The sequence below is a fragment of the Chionomys nivalis genome, chromosome 9 (genome assembly GCF_950005125.1).
Source record: "Chionomys nivalis chromosome 9, mChiNiv1.1, whole genome shotgun sequence".
Classification (NCBI taxonomy): domain Eukaryota; kingdom Metazoa; phylum Chordata; class Mammalia; order Rodentia; family Cricetidae; genus Chionomys; species Chionomys nivalis.
Window position 1 is genome coordinate 65385634 of NC_080094.1, and position 12725 is coordinate 65398358.

Sequence of the window (12725 nt, forward strand, 5' to 3'; positions counted from 1 at the left end):
ATTTTTTTTAAAAAAGCACCAAACACATTGAAGTTCATGTGTAAAGTCAGCACTCCTAAGGGAGACAGGAAGCAGGGTCTGAAGCCTGAAAGCCAGATAGCTTGGTGTAGTGTGGAAGAAATAAGAGACCCCCTACTTCAACAAGGTGCTAAGACAAAACCAACTCAAAAAAAAAAAAAAAAAAAAAAGAATCAATTCCTAAACAACATCTTCACATCCATACCTGCATTCACATCACATAAAAATTTAAAAAGTTCCCATTCCTCAAATCACAGAAAATACCTACAGTCTACTGACTATTAAATAATCCACGAGTCTATGAGATTGCAACAAAGGGAAAAGGTACCCTTACAGTAAATGCTAAGGAATAAACAGAAGAAATGTTGATGTCTAAAGATCACCATTATCTATAATATATTCAAATATGAATCATCAGCAAACCTGAAAATTCCCTAACAAAATTTATAAACGTTAACATAATAATAGGAGCAATCAGGTATGCAAGGGAATTGATGCAAGTAGGAAGTATTCAGTACCACTTCTGTGGTGTATCTGCCAGATAATAAACCAAGTCTAATAGGAACAAAAACAAACTGAGGCAGTATCATAAAGTACAAAGGAAAGAAAAACTGCTCATAAATCAAAGCCAAAGGCATACAAATGAATGTAATTTATGATCTGAAATACTTTTTGGAAAAGGTATTAATAATATAATTATCAAAATTGCATTAAGGTTCATAGATTAGACAATGATAATCACTGTTAATTTCTTAATTTTGATAAACATTCGTGACTGTGGTTTAAAAATTACCTGGTTCAATAAATTCATACCTTAAACAGTACCAAATAATAAATGCACACACGACAGAGAGCGTACTGTAGGTGTAGAATGTTAACACACAGGGCATCTCAGTGAAGGTTATCTGGAAGTTCTTTCTACACACTATTCTTGCAATGTCTCTATACTTTGAAATTAAAATTAGAGTAAGATCATGAAAAACATGCATGATTAGGAATTTTAATGACTGAAAACATTCACAAGAAGATTCCTGCATAAAATAATTTGAATGGACCATTTCAATTGAGTGATTAATGTTGAGGTTAGTGTCAACTTACCTCTAAATAAGAAACTGCAGTACTACACACTTTCTCTTCTTTAATCTCATCCATGGATTTGAAAAGGTCTAACATTGTTAGGTACATCACTCCAGGCTCATCAGCTGATCCTAGCATTGTGTGAGTCTTCCCAGCTCCAGTGGCACCATATGCTAGTACTGAGGTTTCAATGAAAGGGGAGAGATCAACACTCACTGTTCCTATATAGTAATACTAAATGCAGGCTAGTGCTAGCTCTAACTCATATCCTGAACAGTAACTAACTTAAATCCAATAGGTATCACCTGTTTCTACTTAGCACTAATATTATTGTGTGCTTCCCACACTGTGACAGGCAGAAGCACCTACTCACTTATTTGCCATCAGAATATGATATCCATCCATATCCCTCAAGGGCAGCATGGCCATACTGCCTCCACCAAGGCAGACTGTGCTTTAGCAAATAACATGAAGCAAAGTAGGCATAAGCTTGTTGAGATGAATGAATTTCATAAAGGTGATTTTTTAAGTATTGTTTTAGGCAAAGTACTTATTTGCACAATTCTATCCAATACCATCAAGAAGTCATGCATTTCTTCAAATGTAAAAGAAATCCACTGAGTTAGAAATGCAAACACTCAATACCATATTCAGTCATTAGATTCTCATATATTAATAACTGATAAAATAGTTTTTGGAATGAATTAAGCTGGTGTTTCACTTTACGAAAGAAGTTTTAAGACAGCTAATTAGTACAAAGCCAGAGAGAAACCAAAGAAATAGTATTGACAGAGATCTTTTTTTTAAAGATAAGGAAGGAGGAATCTTCAAAACATCTGGATACAAGTTAGAACCAGCAGTTCCAACCAATAAACAGCATTTTGTTCTTGATCAAGGATGAAGAGTATCAATTTTCTGTGACCAAACTGAGCAAGACAATCTTAGCGAAACATGTTATAATGTGGAATAAGTTAGAGAAAACCCCATAACAACTGACAGTTTTAAAAATGAGATACTAGTATGCTAGTATTATGACACTGAATTAACAGGTCTTTTCTCAAAGACTATACATATAGCCTTCCCATGGTATAAGGAATGCTTCTTGGGCTGAAGATCTGCTAAAAAGCGCACAACTCTCAAGCTTACCACGTTTTAACCTTTTCGTATTAAGGCATCTTATAGATGGGGCTGCAAAGAAACGGCAGGCTGCTTGAGAGGGGCAGATGACTGTAGAGGTCAACAGTGGATATACTTGTCAGCTCAAATGGCGACAAATCTGGCACCAATTATAAGAAGCAGATGGCTTAATAAAACTGCAAAGAGTGTTTATAGGGCCAATGGCAGGGCTCCAGGAAGAGAAAGTTTCATTAAGAATAAGCTATGTATGACTACATTTCAAAGAAAGCCTGCACTTAAATTTACTAAAGTTTTCTTTTTAAAATAGAATTTATTTATTTTTATTTTATGTGCATTATTGTTTTGCCTCTATGTACGTTTGGTGTGAGGGTGTCAGATCTTGGAGCTATAGACAGTTGTTAACTGCCATGTGGGTGCTGGGAATTGAACCCAGGTACTCTGGAAAAGCAATCAGTGTTCTTAATCACTGAGACATATCTTCAGCCCCACTAAAGTCTTAAAACTATTGGAATGCTTGTACCTTGAACTTGATTTATTACAAGATTAAAACTGAAGTTAGAAAGAAAAATTCAACTTCAAACTGAAACAATTACCTGTGCAATTATATCCATTCAGAAAACTATGAAGAATTGGCTTCGTAGTGTGTTCAAAAACTTCCATTTGAGTTGATGTTTCATCAAATACAGCATCAAATACAAACTTAAGATCTTTATTTTGTCTTTTAGTAATATCAAAATTTGTAGTTTTCTTTTTGTGAAAAAAACTGACTTCTTCTGGCTTGGGATCAAAAACGAGCATATGTTTATCCACAACATGAACCACTCTATGGAACGCAACTGTTTTTTCTTTTGTGCTCTCGGGACGCACACGAACAACTACTTTCATGTGGTGACATAAATCCTCCTTAGTGACAGACATTTTTAGTTATCTTGATTCCTGCTCACATGAATGCTGGGGTAGTTTTCTGAAATTAAACAGGAAAAAGTCACTATTAGTTTTACTTAAAACTGGCATGTAATAGTTGTTTAAAAGGTAATGTTTATGTTCCACTTACCTAGAAAATGTATTACTGGAGAAATGTATATAGTTCTACAAACTTAAACATCTCCCCAAAACGGCACACATGTACACAAAAACATGGTAAGAATTTCCTGAAATATTAATCACGTCCTGGAGTTTAAATAAAACTCAAGCATTAGAGCTGATTCACTTTCTGATTTGACTTTTCAAATGGCTCTGAGGTTTTAGGTTGGATGATGAAAATGAGCAGAGAAAGATCTTTCTGATCAGGGTAATAATGGAAATTTTAGCTTGGGAACTCCTTTTTGTAAAAGTGATCTTGTCTGTAGTCTCTTGGAAGTGGAAAGATGCATCCAGGCTGTCTCTCCCTGCATGTCAGAGATACAGTGGGTTAGTTCTTAAGTTGCAGTGGCTAGCCAGCACATGTCTGGAGAGGAGAGAAATAGTATACACTACTCATGTATTCAGAGGTCCTAGTATCTGATCTCTTAATGTGCAGCGAGATCATATCTCCTAGGAATATAAGAAGCTATACCCACAAAGCCTCACCAATGTGACTACCTAAACATCAACTGAACAAGGACCACAATAACCTTATGCTGAAGTTCACTAAGCCTCATGCTGCTACTCGAGAGAACTTGAGGCAACTAAGAACAAATGCAGAAGCTGATTCTCTTCTCTCCTGTAGATTCTGAGCATCCCATTCAGGTCATTAGACTTGGCAGCAAGTACCTTTACCTGCTAAGTCACTTTACTGGACACACATGTATATTTCAGGTGGCAAGTCCAAAATTCTGTGACAGTAACAAGCTTGTGAAAGGGAAGGCTAATGGAGCTGCAAGGCCAGGTTTGGGCATGGTCAATTTAATTAAATCATTTATTTCCTTTATAACTGTTTACTTTCAAATGCCTGGATGTAATTTTATCTGTAGAGCTCAAAGAATGCTCAAGGGAATCCTTGCTTTCTTGAGCTCCAGCTAGAGAACAAAGAGGAATGAGACATAAGATCAATTTTTCTTAAAATCTGTAACAGGTTGAAACACAAAGTTACATGTGACATTATTCTTCTTAAGTTCCTTTAAGAGACTGACAGAATTTCTTCCAAAATATGTTACTTGACCAATGCTTACTGCCCTTTAAAAAAACCTACGAAATTCCCAATTAGCTTCAAATTCAGAGGTAAACTCTTAGATCTCATTAAAAATTTGGAAGATTGGCCTCCCCTTACCTAGTTTTACCCTTTTAAACAATGGAAGACTGATCCTATTTTACAGAATCATGCATTTTCCTACTTCTTGAATACAAGAAAGCAAAGAAAACTGTCTTTCCTCCATACTAGTGACTGAACCCAAGACCTGTGCCCTTCCATAGAGTTCTACTCCTGGTTGAATTTTCTTAATCAAATACTTAGGGTGGATAGAAAAATCAAACAAACAAAAAGGGCTCATGACACACGTGTAGTTATAGCTACTGAAGAGGCTGAAGGAGGACAGATTAAACCCAGGAACTGGACACCAGTGTCCATAACAAAGAGACCATCGACTCAATGAGAACTACATTTAAGACATTTTTAAAAATTTGAGTTTTTCATACAAGTATACAATGTTTTTTGATCAGCCTTACCTATAACCTCATATATTTCCATCACTTTTGCTCAAACATCCCTGAGTCAAAAAATATGTTTAACCCTAAACTCAGAGTTCTGCCTGTCTCTGCCCCCCAAGTGCTAGGATTAAAGGCATGTGGCACTACCACCAGTTTCAGAGGTTCAGATATACATTTCTTCTTCTTCTTCCTTTCTCCTCCTCCTCCCCTATTCTTTTTTTCTTTTTCGAGACAGGTTTTCTCTATAGCTTTGGAGCCTGTCCTGGAACTAGCTCTTGTATGCCAGGTTGGCTTCAAACTCACAAAGATCCGTCTGCCTCTGCCTCCCGAGTGCTGGGATTAAAGGGGTGTGCCACCTCTGCCCGGCATTTTTTTCTTTTTTTTTTTTTCAGATATACATTTCTTCAAGATACTGACATCTTCAGAAATTAATGATATTATTCCTACACTGAAGTGATGCTTTTTTTTTTTTTTTCTAACATGGGTAACTAAGAAATTGGGATCTAGGAGACTGTAGAGATGGGTCAGTGGTTAAGAGCACTGACTGCTCTTCCAGAGAACCCTGGTTCAATTCCCAGCAACCACATGGCAGCTCACAACTGTCTGTAACTGTAGTTTCAGGGAATCCGACATCATCACAGACATATACACCAACACACATAAAATAAATAAATTATTAAAAAGAGATTCATGCCGGGCGGTGGTGGCGCACGCCTTTAATCCCAGCACTCAGGAGGCAGAGGCAGGCGGATCTCTGTGAGTTCGAGGCCAGCCTAGTCTACAAGAGCTAGTTCCAGGACAGGAACCAAAAGCTACGGAGAAACCCTGTCTCGAAAAATCAAAAAAAAAAAAAAAAAAAAAAAAAAAAGAGATTCATATCTAGTTGACTCTGTCTCAAGTACAGAGACCATGTTTAATATGAAAGTTATTGTTATCTGTGGAATAAGATGTTCTAAGGATAGCAGTAGAGTTGAACTTTTCACACTGTTGTTCTTTGTCAGTTTCTTTTTGTTCCAGTGAGACTGTTATAATGTTCAACCACACTCTACGCATATACTGATGCTCTTCGAATTTCCACGTCACTAAGACACCAAAGACTTGGACCTCTGAATACATAAACAGTGTATAAAGATGTGTGCCACCACCAGTTGGCTATGCACCACCACCACCTGGGTGCAGTAACTATTCTTAACAATTATGCTTAAAATACTTGAATTACTTCAATATGGTGATGACTAGCAATAGTGGTGACAATAAGTTACTCTCTGGCAGGAATTACGGCAAACGCTTTATATTCACGTCATTCAACCATCATAATAATCATGCAATGTCTGTTTATAAACATAGTTTTTCCAATTGCCTTTACTAATGAGACAGAAACTGGACCCAGATCCAAATCCAAAATACATGACTATGGAACAGAAAAGACTCCTTCCAAACAGGGGTATAGAAGTAGAATGACATAGCTATGAATTACGTCAAACTCAGACAATTCTGCTTCAACAACTGTTTAGAACAGGGAACCCTCCTCACTTAGAGTTTCTAGCATAGACCTTTCTGTACATTAACTTCAGTGTTAGGGCCACTGATTTGACTGGCTTAGAGACATCAGGGCAGAATGACAAGCTGCCATGGAGGGAAGGTCAGCACCGAGAGTGGGCTATCTTTTCCATCGCTCTTCACAGCATTAACACCAGAAACTCACTTATTCGTGTCGTTACTGGTTTGCGGTATAACTATAGTGGGACAAGATGCTGTTTAACATGGGAAACCTTGCATATCTGTAACTACGGGTTCAAACGAGCATACCTCTCACAGCAAATCATTCTCGCTTACTTAAATAGTTCCCACAATATACTGCATTCAATAGCAAGTGCTATTTATCATTTCCGTGCATTTCATAATCTAATACCAAAGTTTAAGAAATCAAACCCAAGGTGGGAACTGGGCGAGGTGCAATGACAACACCAACAAAGTTAGCTTCTTTGTAAGGCCAAGGCCAATGCCAACGAGATCCTATAGGAAAGGGTTGCAAAAATAGCTCCTTGCCTTCAGGTCTTTCATTATTTTCTTTGTGGTCCTCGGCAACACAGGTGGGCAGTCAGGGCCGGTCTTGCCCGTTGCTACACCTGGGCTCCGGACAGACCAGTGACCAGAGAGCCGCTGTGTACAAAAGCTCCTCACTTGACAGTAAAGCACAGACGTCGCACACTGACGTGTGCAGCTTAAGCAGGCTACTCCGAATTTGGAATCCGGAAGGAACCTCACACTCCAAGAGGCTGGACTGTCAGAGCCCTCAGTCCAGGTCTGGGAAAGGGGCCAGCTACCCTTTAAAGGGACCTGCTTCCTCTCGGGGCTCGAAGGCGAAGCCCGGGACCTCGGGGTTGGCAACGGCCAGCCGAGTCGTGCCTCCTCAGACAGGGAGCCTCGGGTCCTTCCCGCCGGGGGACCAAGGGGACCCGGGTCCCGCACTCCGCGCCCAAAGCTCCTCTGTCCGCAGACCTGACCGCCGCCGCCGGACCCTCCACTCCCGAGACCGAGAACCCGTCCCCAGACAGTGCCCGGCTCACTCACCTAGAGAAAGCGTTCGCTGCAACTTCGCGGAGAAGGCTTCCAGGCGCTCCAGGCACAGCCACAAAATTCAAACCCAAGCTAGCTTCCTCAGCGACGTACATCATTGGCTGCCGATCTGCGACGTCATCACGTCGGACGTTGCCAAGGCGTCTTGCAGTTTGGCGCCAGAGGCCGGGCCTCCCAGGCCGGAGGAGGGAAGCGGTTTTTCTGGGCGTCTCCGTGGCAACGCGCGCGATCGTTTCCGGGAGCCGCTGGCGGAGTGGGCGGAGCTAGGGCGGAGGTGCAGGTGGGAAGCCACCTGGGAGCCATAGTTTGGTCGCAGACCCTGGGAGCGAGTAGGTTCCTGTGGTGTGGGGTGGTGTGCTAATCCTTCGGGGCAGAAGGCGTGTTAAAGGGCAAGGGTTATTTTGTTCTTTTTTTTTTTTTCCTTTCTGGTTACTCAGCTTCCAAGGATTAGGCCTCATGCTATGAAAGGTATGGGGCCTCTACCTGAATTAATTATAAGTTCAAGACTTCTGGCTCCAGGTCCTAAGGCTTCCTGGCCTGTTCTTGTTATGGCTGACTGAAAATGTTTGGTAATTTGACGGCTTTTTACATGTTCAAGGACGACATTACAAAATAAAAAAAAAAATCACTTAATGATATTGGCTTAGCACATTATTCGACCATGTTGTTGTTGAATGTTGATCCAGATTGTATTATTTCTGAATGTATACTTTAGAAAGAAAAATGCATGAAAACATGGGAAATATTTTTCGTGAGATAACTCATTTTTAATTTGGCAGGGTATTTTGCATTTTATATTTGTGTTGTGGCTAGACAAGTAGCCTATCAGTGAGTTGACATCCTCAGCCCTTAAGATAAATTTAGTATTCTGATGTTAATTTCATTGCTGTTGTTTATATGACTGTCCATTTACTTAGCAATTATTACTTGATGATTTTAGGAACACATTAGTCCATAATGAAGTCAATGTCTCTGCCCTCCTGGAGGTTAGATTCCAGTTGATTGAATATCACTGTAAAATTGTGGATGTTTCAGTATAGTGCATTCTCTCTCTCTCTTCCTTTCTCTCTGTCTCTCATATCTCTGTTTTATATTTTGAGACAGAGTCTTGCTACATAGCCTTGGCTGGCCTAGAGCTTGCTATGTAGCTAAGGCTAGCTCAGAACTCAGAGATCTGCCTGCCTCAGCCTCCCAAATGTTGGGATTAAAGGCGTGCACCACCACACCCAGTAGTGCAGGCTACTGTTAGTGGAATTTTGTATTGAACGCTCACAGATTATAATGAAGAGTCCCTGTTTCTATTGAAGAAAATCAGGAACATTGCAAACTATATATCATGCATGTTCTATGAGTTTTCTTGAGCCCTGAATAGTCCAGCAATAAAGTGACTACTTATTTTTGGTTGAATTAAATTTACCAACTAATGACATCATTAGTGTTGTACTTGGTTTGTCAATAAAATTGAGAAGAGCTAATTTTATTTTAACTACTCTGCTTCACACTTGGCGATGGTGGCACACACTTTTAATCCTGGCACTCGCGAGGCAGAGACCGGCAGATTTCTGTGAGTTCCAGACCAGCCTGATCTACAGAGCAAGTTCTAGGACAGGCTCTAAAGCTACACAGAGAAACCCTGTCTCTAAAGACCAATAAAATAAAATAAAATAATATCCTTCAATCTATAGTACTTGGCCTTGGTGTCCCAGGCATATTATTAACTCCTTACATATTACTTCACATTAGTCTCAAAACAGACTAAGAGTTAGGTGGTGGTGACCCGTGCTTTCAATCCCAGCACGTAGGGAGACAGAAACGGCAGATCTCTGTGTGTTTGAGGTCAGCTGGGTCTAAAGGGTGAGTTCTATCTAGGACAGCCAGCCAGAGATACACAGAGAAACCTTGTCTCGAAAAACCAAGCCAAGCCAAAACAACAACAAAAACAGACAGTAAGAAAGAGACATGTTTTGATTTTATTGCGAGAAAACTGAAGTGTTAGAAAAATCTCTATAGAGAAATATAGTATTTGTCTTGTAAAACCAAAGTCTAGCTATTTGTATTTAAAATACTTTTTTGTCAAGTGTCTATAAAATGATATTTTAATCTAGTTTGAAAATGTTTATCTTGCCATCTTGCAAAATAACGTTGGTTAATGGATAAGGCACATAAATTTCAGTTTTTGCCTTTTACATCCACACTGTATAGGTTTCTTCGTGATACAAGTGTAGCCACACCTAATCCAAATACTGTAAGTTTAGTTTCAGTTCCCCGTTGCATTTGCTTTATAGTAGTGTTCAAATTATGCAATCTATACTCTTGAGGAATCTTGCATTTGATTAAAACAGCGGTTTTGGCAATACAATCACTGCCATTATTGTGGAGTTGGCAACTCATGAGTTTGGCAGAAGCAACAACAGGACAAGAGAACCTCCCGCTTTCTAACAAAATGAAAGGGGTGGGGGTGGGGGAAGAACCAAAGCTTTCCAAATGTGCAGGGCTAAGAAGATCGAAATTTCCATCTTTGGTTAGAAACTGGCGATGATGTATGGAGCCATTACAAAACTAAAATACTTTTATAGTCGACCGAAGAGAAAAGTGAAAGTTACTTTTAAAGTTGCGACGGACTTTTGGCTTTTAAATCCTTAAAGGTGTGTTTAAACTTGGCAATGGTGAGATCTTATTTTCCTGGGAAGGTCTTTTGGAAACCTTTGACCCTCAACACCTTCTCCCGGCAGGTTCTGGGAGCAACGGAACGAAAGTCAGACAGAGACCTCAGTTGCCCCGACGGATTGGAGCCCATCAGTCCGTCGTGACAAGTTTCCCCCAACCCCGACCTAGATGTATGCAAGTCCAGGCTCTTCTGCTTCTTAGTGTCGCGGCTGGCCCAACTTACAGGCTGACTGAGGACTCTTCTTTCCTCAGGTGAGGAGAAGGTAGCGAGTGGGATGGAGACGGTGCTCTTGGTTTAGGGGTTTTGGGAATCCTATCTCCACCCAGCAAAGGAAGTAGAAGCCCCTCCCCCAACTGCTTGGGGTCTGCTCGTCAGCCTGACTGTGAAGATTGCCCAGGACTGGCTGGAATCCTATGACAACCGGTGCCTTCCTCCCCTTTCCACTTTCCTCTGCCTCCCCGCCAGCCCGCTGGTCGCGTTTTTAGCTTTCAAATTACATTTGTAACAACGTTTCCTCTCAGGGTAGACTAATCATAGTGACGGTTAGCAGCCCGAAGGAAGTACTCTTTATAGTCATCAGTTTGTAGACCCACAATTAAAAGAGTAACCTGGTCAATTTTGTGGTCTCCACAACTTAAGATGACTTTGCCGGTGTCGAAGAGTGAAAAGATTTACCTACAACACACACCACACACTGCAGTCTGCTTTAGAGGCCAGGTTTACTGACTCGCAAGAAATTAAACAATCTTCCGAGGTTGCAAAGGGATTTTTTTTTTTTTGGTAGGTAGGTAGACGGGGCTACGAGGATGGAATTTACTTTAGTTTGTACTCAATAATTTTTAGGGCACCATCCCAACCAACTGGGATCCTACAAACAATCTCAAGGCTACACATAATCATTTGCAGTCCCTTCTCCATGTTTGCCTAGGTTACAAGCTAGTTAGTTCATAATAAGAAAAAAAAATTAGACTAGAAACAGTAGTCGCTCACCCCTTTAATCCCAGCACTTGGGAGGGAGGCAGAGGTAGGTGGAGGTCTGTGAGCTACAGAGCTCTACAGAGCTAGTTCCAGCATAGCAAAGGCGGTGCAAAGAAACTCTGTCTTAATAAATTGGGAGCATAGTGACTATGGGAGAGGGTAGAAGGGGAGGGGAGAGGAAAGGAAGGGAGCAGAGAAAAATGTATAGCTGAATAAAATCAATTAAAAAGAAAAAAGAAAAAAAAACTGTCTCAAAAAAAAAGTAAAAAAACTTGGCTTTACCTTGAACATAATTAAATGAATGCATAAAATTTGAGTACAATAAAGAATAAAATACTGATGTAAACAATTTTGCATCCATTTTTATTTGTTTTATTTCCACGTTATTTTGAGTTTTTTATTGACAGTAATGCTTCCTGTAAAAAATACAGTTAAAATCTGGACAAGGGGCTGGAGACATGGCCCAGTGATTGTTTGTACTGTTGAAGACCAGAGTTCAGTTCCCAGCCCCCAGATCATTCTACCCACCATTGCCGCTAGCTCCAGCTTTGGGGAATACCATGCCTCTGGTCTTTATTGGCACCTGTATTCTTGAACCCCCAAAGATAAAAATAAGTTATTAAAACTGTTAGGATATAGAGTATAGGCTGTTTGCATATTCCAGATTCCATTCTTTTGCCTGATGCATGGAGTTCCATTTGTTGGTCTATTAGTTCCAAGTAGAGCAAAGCCAAGATATAGGAGGCATTTTCCACTAAAAATATAATTTGTGAGCTACTATATATACATAGTGTAGTGTACCATTAAATTATATGTGCACATTAAAGTAGTTGCATTGGGTTATGTTTGTAACACTGAAGATAAAGATTTTAGGCTCTGAAGATAGATCCTTTGCACTGTAGTTACAGTTATAGCTCTGGATATGGGGTAAGCAATTTAGTTTCTTCAATTATAATACAGGAATAACTACACTCAACTCCAAGAACTATGATAGATTACATGAGGTAGAACATAGAGTAGGTTTTTACAGAGAGTTATTGTCACTTAGTGCTGAATAAAAATTAGTTATTATCTTGAAAAAGGTCCATCAAATTAAAGGGTAGTTGTGCTTGGCTTTTTAAAGTTATCTGGAGAATTTAAAGAATGATTAACAATTTGGTTAATTTGTTGGTGCTTCAGAACTAAAAATTCACTTTATAGTTTTATTTCTAGTTTCTTTGGCACCTCCATATTTTCGCTATTTCTTATTGGCACATAATTCAGTGAATTATTTCTAAAGCATATTTGATGTGTTACCTTTAGGGTAGCATCTTACTCATGCTCTATCTATTTAACATATGCACATATGTTCGTATTGCATTATGTTTTCGTCAATACATAGGAATTATTTTACTTTCTATTACAAAAGGAAAGGGAGACATTTATATAGGACATTTATAGTTCTTCAAGTAACTTATAGTTCTTCAAGAAAATGCAGATTTAGTGGGTACAGTCAGACCAGATTGATAAAAACATTTATTTTGTAAAATCTGGAATGTATTCACTGGTCTGTGTGTGTGTGTTCTCCCTCTCCCCTCCACTAAAACACTTGGTAAGCACTTATCATTCATTTGATTTTATGCATATGAAATCATAGGACTTA

The 12725-nt window shown here is 39.6% G+C and overlaps 2 protein-coding genes across 5 annotated transcripts in view; one reads left to right on the forward strand and one right to left on the reverse strand.

Annotated features, from left to right (window-relative positions):
* Positions 1-3156, reverse strand: part of Kif18a (kinesin family member 18A) — a 66613-nt gene extending 63457 nt beyond the window's left edge. Inside the window, exons 1-2 of the mRNA XM_057781264.1 lie at positions 2826-3156; positions 1117-1274 (exon numbers count right to left, since the gene is read on the reverse strand). Coding sequence (XP_057637247.1) covers positions 1117-1274; positions 2826-3150 — 483 coding nt within the window. The 5' untranslated portion in view covers positions 3151-3156. The remainder of the gene's footprint in view (positions 1-1116; positions 1275-2825) is intronic.
* A 4449-nt stretch (positions 3157-7605) lies between these two features.
* Positions 7606-12725, forward strand: part of Mettl15 (methyltransferase 15, mitochondrial 12S rRNA N4-cytidine) — a 175956-nt gene continuing 170836 nt past the window's right edge. For 2 of the 4 annotated variants that reach the window (XM_057781040.1, XM_057781043.1), the window contains exons 1-2: positions 7636-7905; positions 10170-10356. The gene's annotated coding sequence lies outside the window, so the exon portion shown is untranslated. Of the gene's footprint in view, positions 7906-10169; positions 10357-12725 lie in introns of all 4 variants that reach the window. The other 2 variants (XM_057781042.1, XM_057781041.1) reach the window with 2 other exon arrangements.